Source organism: Pteropus alecto, unplaced genomic scaffold, assembly GCF_000325575.1.
Source record: "Pteropus alecto unplaced genomic scaffold, ASM32557v1 scaffold97, whole genome shotgun sequence".
NCBI classification, from domain to species: Eukaryota; Metazoa; Chordata; class Mammalia; order Chiroptera; family Pteropodidae; genus Pteropus; species Pteropus alecto.
The window spans coordinates 5,144,748-5,153,242 of record NW_006439713.1 but is presented as its reverse complement, the minus strand read 5'-3'; the positions used below and the strand labels follow the sequence as shown (position 1 = coordinate 5,153,242).

The following is an 8,495-nucleotide window of genomic DNA, read 5'->3' as shown; positions in this document are numbered from 1 at the left end:
AAAATCGTACGCTACCTATTCTTACCTTTTCGGCTACATGCTCTTCCGCTTGTGGTCAGAATCAGAAGAAGTGGGTTAACAAAGTCTTTTCAACTATAACTCACAGGAACTAAAGAATGATATACAAGCTCAATTCCCTGAACACTCAGGGTCCCTCTCATTGTCTTTCTCTCGATACTCTTTGTCTCTCTTGGTCCCCCTCACTGTCCCCCTCACTCTCCGCCTCTGAGAGGGGACAACACTATTTCTGTGGAGTGTTAATCCCTTTTCTAACAAATGTTCCTTTTGACTCTAACTTTGATGTGTGTGCTGGCTGAAGTCTTATTCTCTCGGTGCAGGGCTTGGTCTCCCCAACACACCCCGCTTGGGGAACTCTGCCCTGTCCTGTGTCAAGACTGAATCCTGCTTGCGACTTAGGAGCCTTGCCTTGCCCTCCCACAAACTAAGATTAAGTCCCCAGCATTATGTACATTTTGACGGACACCCATCAACGTTCCCATCATAAGCTGGTTAAGAGATGAAGATGTAGAAAGGACTTGGGAAAGGTGCTGTGGACTGAATGTTTGCGTCCCTCCATATTCATATGTTGAAGTCCTAACCCAGCAACGGGATGGCATCAGGAGGTGGGGCCTTTGGCAAGTGATTAGGTCGTAAGGGTGACGCCCTCGTGAATGGGGTTTAGTGCCCTCAGAAGAGGCACAAGAGCCCACTCCAGCTCCCTGTACTCCACCGCGTGAGGATGCGTGAAGATGGCAATTTGCCAACCAGGACTCAGTCCTCGCCAGACACTGAACCTGCCCGCACCATGACCTTGGACTTGAAATAAATGCTCAGTTACAGCAGCCCGAGCTGACTAGGACGGAGGCTCCTGGCCCCAGAGCTGCAGTAGCGGGCTCTGGTCACCGCCAAACCATTTTGCTTCAGCCCCTCTGTGACCACAACCCTGGAGATGGGCCCAGAGAGCTGTTTCTGCCTTTAAAACCAGTAACACTTCACTGCTCCAAATTATGTACAGATTACTTATTTTCAGACCTTCCATTTAAACCATGCTATGCCTATTCCTGCTTGATTTTAAACCTATCCTTCTTAAGGCAAAGCGACACTGAGGGGCGAGCAGGCCCTAGGCGCAGTGAGTCCACGTGATCGGCCCGTGAAGAAGTCCATCTAGTGCCGCCTAACAGTGCGGCTTCCAGTGTCCATTTCTTGATGGGCAAAAACAGGAAGTTAACCATTCTGTTAGAGGCTGACAAATACAGTTCGCCATTGTTAAGTAGAGGCAGCCCTACTAGAAAACGGCTCAAATCAAATGTTCTAGCCCAAAGTCACCATGTGTAACTGGGAACAACTTTATACACATTGTCACCTCACTGGACATGAGGCATGTGTGGTAAGTCACTTATCTTGAGCGAGGTATAAAGAAATGAATCTGCTCAAGGCTAGGTTACCCAATGGACACTTGAATGACAACAGTTCACCTGCTTTCTATCAGGTGGACTGTCTGCACCTGCCCTGTGGTGCAGACCTGCGAGGCCCCGAGCCTGCGCTGTCTCTGCTGCCACAGACCCAAAACCCTCCTGAAGAGCACCCCGGTCCTCCCCGTGGATACAAGCCAACTTGTAGACAGAGCTGGCTGGCCTTGCACGCAGGCACGTGCCCACAGCAAGCTGCCCCACTTCTGGAAGAAACAGTTCCAAAGGGGGCATGCTAGTACAACCTCCACGCTGATCTCAACTGCCAGAGAAAATGTTAATCCACTCTGCTCAGGGACTGATAAAGCTCCGGCCACACAGAGGGCTCGTCTTCCAACCCCTGGGGAGCCAAGCCACAGGCAAGCCACAGGCCAGCTGACATTTGCTGAGGCCTCCCTGGGACTCCTCAAGCCACACACCAGAGGACACACTCGTTCCTGGCTGTTTAGAAGCCCCCGCCCCAAGAAAACTATTTCGAGGGCTTCACACTTAGGGCCTAAAACTCATCTGAGCTATGGGATAATCCTGCCGGCCTATAAGGTTTGAAAAGTCCCATGAAACCACCCTAGTGTGTTGATGAGGTCACCAGCCACCACATTACACAAATGTCTTCCTGGTGAGGACCCAATGAAGACACTTCCTTCAGGTCTAAGATCCAGGAATACCAGCACTTCCGCTGAGTAAACAATTTAGTTCTGTTTACAGTAACTGATCACATAAATTGCCTGGCCTGCTGGAGAGATGCGTCAAACTTGTGGCTCAGCTGAGAGGTGTACGAGGTTTTATAATCATGGCTTTTATGAACTAGCCTTATCCCTGCCTTCACCTTACTTTTCTATTCTTATTTCCCTTTTGCAATTTTTAATTTTATTTCACCATTTTGGAATTTCTCCCCACAAACCCATTCAACTTATTTTTGGAACAAGGAAAAGTATAGTAATCCACTTTCACAAGTATTATAGCTAGAAGGCAGGAAGCCTGCCACACAACACAAGGTGGGCCCCCCAAGAGAATACAGCCCCCCTGCAAGGATCATCCCTGCTTTCCTGTCACCTGTGCCCACGTCTCATCTGAGAAAGGTCATGAGAGTTGAATGTCAGACCTCACCTGGAAAACTAGCAGGTATTAAGTTCGTATCTTCAAATTTCCTATCTTTCAGCCACTTCCTCAGCTGGATAAATTCAGGCTTGTAGCTCTCATTCACTAACCAAAAGAAAGAAAAAATAGTAATTAAAATCACTATTTAATAACATTCCATCTAAAAAGAAAATCTCTGATGAACAGTCTCAGTCGGTGTTATGAAAAAGAATAAATTTTAAAATGCATAATGTAAACTAAAAAAGAAAAACCGCATTATCATCTCAAAGGCAGGAAAACCAACGGATAAAATCTAACATTAATTCCTCATAAACACTCTCAGCAAATGAGGATAGCAGTGAACTTCCTCTACTAAAGAAAATATAAAAGAAAACCTGTAGCTGACAGACTGAATAATGAGAAACTGAGTGCTTTCCCTGTGAGATCAAGAACAAGGATGGCTGTTCTCGCCACTTCGATTCAACACTATACTGGCTGGCCTTAGCCAGTGCAGTAAGGGAAGAAAAATAAAAAAAAGAATCTTTTATGGGTTGAATTGTATACCCCAAAATTCATATGAAGTCCTAATCCCCAGTACCTCAAAATATGACCTTATTTAAAGACAGGGTCTTATGATAAGAGAAAGAGCTCTTTGGAGTTGCTGCCCTGGCATTTTTCGGTGTGACACCCCGCTCACACCCAGTGTCTGGACTTTTAGATAAAGACCCGAGCTTAGGATTCCCACCATTCCCACAGGTTCCCACTCTGCTTTTCCTGAGGCACCTTTTAAAATAACCACCTAGAGTTGAGTCCAAGAAAAGGCAAGGACTGCTGACTACCTTGTAAGCATAGCAGGTGCCTGCTACCCTGATCCCTACCTCCTGCTCACTCCTGACAGGCGGCAGAGGACGCCCTTCCCCCGACTCACTGCATCCATTTCTGGGATCTGTAACAAACCCTGTGACTTTACATCTTTTGTGTAAATGAATTGAAACCGCACTTTCAATCAAAATCGGCCCAGATGCTGAGGTGCCACCTGCCAACCCCGTGTGGGTGGCTTGTGCCTCCTCATTTGGCAGGTCATAACCTGCATGTTCCTCCCACACCGCTATGGTCCTCCAACACGTCTTTACAGGAACAGTCAAGTTAAAACAAGGTCATGGGGTGGGCCCCAAAAATGACAATTTAGACACAGACACGCATAGAGGGAAGATGACTGAAGAGACAGAGAAAGAGGACAGCCCTCTACAAGGCGAGAAGGCAGGCCTGGAACAGATCCTTCCCTCACAGGCTTCGGAAGGAACCAATGTTGCCGACACCTTGATTTTGAACTTCTAGCCTCCAGAACTGAGACAGAGAACTTTACAGCAGTAAATGCCTACGTGAACAAAGAAGACCCAATTAAAAGGCAGGCAAAGGATTTGAATAGATATTTCTCCAAAGGCGGCATAAAAATAGCGAATGAGCACATAAAAAAAAGTTCAACATCATTAATCATTAGGGAAACACGAATCGAAACGACAGTGGGTATCACTTCACACCCATCAGGATAGCTATCAAAAAAACTGAAAATAAAAAGTACTGGCGAGGATGTAGAAACTCTGCAACTCCTGCGCACCGTTTGGGGGCAGGGTGCAAAATGGTACAGCTGCTGTGGAAACCTGCATGCCAGTTCCTCACAAAGTTAAAAACAGAATTATCATATGATCCAGCAATTCCAATTCTGGATATATATCCAGATTAGAAAGCAGGGAATCAGAGATATTTGCCCATCATGTTCATAGCAGCATTATTCACAATAGTCAAAAGGTAGAAGTAATTTAAATATTCATTAACGAATGAATGGATAAAGAAAATGGGGCGGCGGGGGGATGTATATGTGTGTGTGTATGCGCATGTGTGTATGTATGTATACACACATGTATATGACACATGCTATGATATGAGTGAATCCTAAGGACATTATGCTGACTGAACTAAGCCAGTCACAAAAAGACAAGTACTGCGTGATTCCACTTATTTGAGATATCTAAATAGGCAAGTTCCTGAAAACAGAAAGCAGAATGGTGGTTAGCAGGGTCTCGGGAGAGAGCGGAGTGGGGAGTTATTACTTAATGGGTGTAGAGTTCCAGTTTTACGAGATGAAAAGAGTTCTGAAAATTGGTTGCAAACAAGGTAAGTGTACTTAACACTACCGAACTATACTTTGGGAAATTTTATGTTATACGTATTTTACAACAGTTAAAAATAAAAAAATTTTTAAAGGTCTCAAATCAATAACCTAATAGAGAAATATACCTTACTTATAGGTCAGAAATTTCAATATCTTTAAGATGTCAAATTCTCTCCAATTTGATCTATAGATTCAACACAATCCCAATGAAAATTTAAACAGGCTTTTCTGTAGAAACAGACAAGGTAATCTAAAATTCATATGGAAATGCAAAGGAACTAGAATAGCCAAAACCACTCTCAAATACTGATTTCAAACCTTATAAAGCTACAGTAACAAAGACTGTGTGATATTGTCAGGATCAGTAGAATAGAATAAAAATTCCAAAAACAGACTCGCACACATAAGGATAACTTATTTTTTACAAAGGTGCAAAGGCAATTCAATAGAGAAAGGATAGTTTTGTTTTGTTTTGTTTTGTTTCAATAAATGTTGCTGCAACAACTGGATCTCCATAAGCAAAAGAAATGAACTATCCACATTTGGACCATATCTAAAAATTAACTCAAACTGAATCAGAGTTAAATATAAAAACTAAAGCTATAAAACTTCTAGAAAACAGGAGAAATTTTTGCAACCTTGGATTAGGCAAATTTCTTCCATAAAACAACAAACTGATAAATTGGACTTCATCAAATTTTTAACCTCTGCTCTGCAAAAGACACTGTTAAGAGAATGAAAAGACAAGCCACAGAACGATTGATACACTGTTAAGAGAATGAAAAGACAAGCCACAGAATGATCGATAATATTGACAAATCACATATCTGATAAAGGACTTGTATCCAGAATATCTTAAAGAACCCTGAATAATCAAGAAAAAAAAACTAATAAAAACATGGGCAAAACATGAGTTAACCAAAGACCGTCTATATAAACGGCAAATAGGCACACTAGTCATTAGGAAAATACAAATCAAAACCACAATAAGATAGCACTTCACACCTATTAGAATGGCTATAACCAAAAAGACAAGGCAATAACAAGTGTTGACAAGAATGTAAAGTAGATGGAACTCTCATAAACTGTTGGTGGAAACAGGAAATTATACAACCACCTTGAAAAACAGTTTGGCAGTTACTTTAAAAGCTAAACATACACCTACCATACGATCTGGTCATTCTACTGCTAGGTATTTGCCCAAAAGAAATCATGTGTCCATGCAAAGGCTTGTACACAAATGTTCATAACAGCTTTACAATAGGCAAAATATGAAAACAAGCCAAACGTCCATCAACAGGATAAACAAATCATGGAATACAGTCAGCAATAAAAAATGAACTAGATATACACAACAAAAAATCTCAAAACAACTGTGCTGAGTAAAAGAAGCTGATAATAAAGAATGCATACTATATGATTATATAAAACTATAAAATGCAAATAAATCCTTAGTGACAGAAAGGAGACCAGAGGCTGCCTGAGGATAGTGGAAGGGAGGGTACAAAGAGGGGCAAAACGAAAGGATAACAAAGGGAAACGAGGAAACTTCCTGAATGACGGATGCGTTCATTATCTGGATTGTGGTTATCATTTCCTGTGTGTATGCATATGCCAAACTATCAAATTATACACCTTATATATGTGACATTCATTGTATGTCAATTATACCTCAATAAAACTGGATTTTTTTAAATATTTGATCCAAGATATAAGGTTCCCAAAATGTTATCATGACCTAGAGAATAGATTTTACAGTAAGAGCGGCTAATAAATGACTATTTAAAGAGCAAATACTATACACACGGCACAACACTGACCACTGTGGGAAACGTTCAATGTGTTCTTCACCCTCAAAATGCTGACATCTTAGTTGGGAAACAAGATTTCCATGAAAAACAACTGGAAAACCAGTAGGTCCTTAAGAATAATACCCAATAAGCACAATAACAAAGGGTGACGTTAGTGGGAACTGGAAAAGGCATTACCAAGAATAAGATCTCAGCTCAGTCTTGAAGGTTAGAGAGAAAATGAACAAGCAGGGGGAAGGAAAACGGATGTTCTGGGATGCCGAAGAAGTATTTTGAGGAATGGCAGAGGTAGAAGTGTGTGGAGTGTGCTCAGGGAATGGTGAATAGAGAACATTTCGAATGCACAGAATGGCAGGGTGGAGCCACTCATGCAGGGAGCTGATATCAGCACAGGTATCATTAAAAAAGGAAAGAGCATCCCTGAAGGCTCCTGAACAAAAAAAGTGACATGGAAACAGTCCCTTGGAAAAGTTAGACTGACAGCAACAAATGGAACAACCAGCTGGGAAGCAAAACAAAGTTGTAGGTAAACCAGCAAAGAGCCAAGTGAAATCACCCATGGGTAGAACAGATAGGGAGACGTCAACCTAAGAACGGTCAGGCAAGATTTAGTAGGATACTGGCTACAGAGGGCGAAGAGGACAACAGTCGCAAGGATTACCCCAGATGGTGCTGACATGCATGGGGTCAACTACGAGAAGTGTTATTAATTTTTATCAAAAATAACAATTGCATTCATGTAGGACTTTCCAGTTGGCCAAGCACTTTCACATACAGTATGTGGTCCAAACTGGGTTACACCGAACTTGAACTAATGAATTTCTAACCAAACATTGTTATCTTACAGGTAATTAGAGGAGAGAGTCAGGACCAAAAACAGAAACCTGGGAGTCATCTTCAGAGAAGACATAGCTGAAGCAATGAGAAATACCTTCGCATATTCCCACGAGGGTTAAAAAGAAAATAATGGCACTATTAAAAAAAAATGTATTAAGAAATATTCTCTATGAACACCACCCATATGCCTTTGAGAAAAGTTATGTGCCTCTGTTAATACCAAGCAACGTAAGATTACTTTTTTCATCACTGGCACCAAAAAAAATCAAAACTGTACCTCCTCTTGATTCAAAACTTTTGGAGAGCTTCCGTCTTCTGATCCGGCTTGTTCTTCCTCTTCCCTTCTTCATACTAAAATTGTAATTTGTTTAGCTGCCCAATCTAAAAGAAAAGGCATTTCCTTCGCCTTTCTGCCGGGTCGTATGATAATCACTGTTCTTTGCACCTGTCAGGCTTTAAATATATAAAAGTATATTGTTAGATAAACCATTTCTCTAAAATGTTTTTGTATACAAAGCGTTTACTCTGTGGCCTAAATTGTGACCCCTTGTGCAGTAATGAAATGCCTATTTTATTAGTCCCTCCAAAAGTTTTATCTTGAGGTCCTACTAAATAATGATTAATCATGGAAATCCTCATAACTGACTTGATAATCATGTGCTTTAGTGACTTAAACATCTCAATTCTAAATCAACATTTACTAAGTACCAACGTAATACTTTTCAATAAACATCAGCTAGAAAGTCAGAGCGAAAAAAAATCCTCTTTCAGCATGAAGTAAGTTTGTTCTTCGAACCAGGAGCCTGAAATAATTAAATAGGATTTGCAACAAATTAGGGAAAATGACGGCCAAGCAGACAAAACAAAGAAATTATGATAGACTCTAAAATGACTACTAGAGTTTCTACATGTTACTTCCTTGAAAGCATAAAAATGAAATCCATTGAAAACAATGGCATGGTACAGATAATGGAGTGGAGTATTATGCAGCCATTAACAAGAAGAAAATATGTGCTAAGATGGGAAAATGTCCAAAATATATTAAGTGAAAAAATAAAGTTGCAGAACATTACTCAATGGGCCCCTTTAGGTTTGCTTTCGAGCACACTACATATGTTTATAAAACAA

The 8,495-nt window shown here is 41.2% G+C and overlaps 1 protein-coding gene across 11 annotated transcripts in view; it reads right to left on the bottom strand.

Annotated features, from left to right (window-relative positions):
- The window catches only part of SETD4 (SET domain containing 4), a 37,001-nt gene that overhangs the window by 27,074 nt on the left and 1,432 nt on the right, over positions 1–8,495 (bottom strand). For 8 of the 11 annotated variants that reach the window (XM_025050203.1, XM_025050204.1, XM_025050202.1 and 5 more), the window contains exons 2-3: positions 7,645–7,820; positions 2,577–2,672 (exon numbers count right to left, since the gene is read on the bottom strand). In XM_025050203.1, the coding sequence (XP_024905971.1) occupies positions 2,577–2,672; positions 7,645–7,717 (169 nt within the window). In that variant the 5' untranslated portion in view covers positions 7,718–7,820. Of the gene's footprint in view, positions 1–2,576; positions 2,675–7,644; positions 7,821–8,495 lie in introns of those variants that run through there. The other 3 variants (XM_025050206.1, XM_015593126.2, XM_015593127.2) reach the window with 1 other exon arrangement.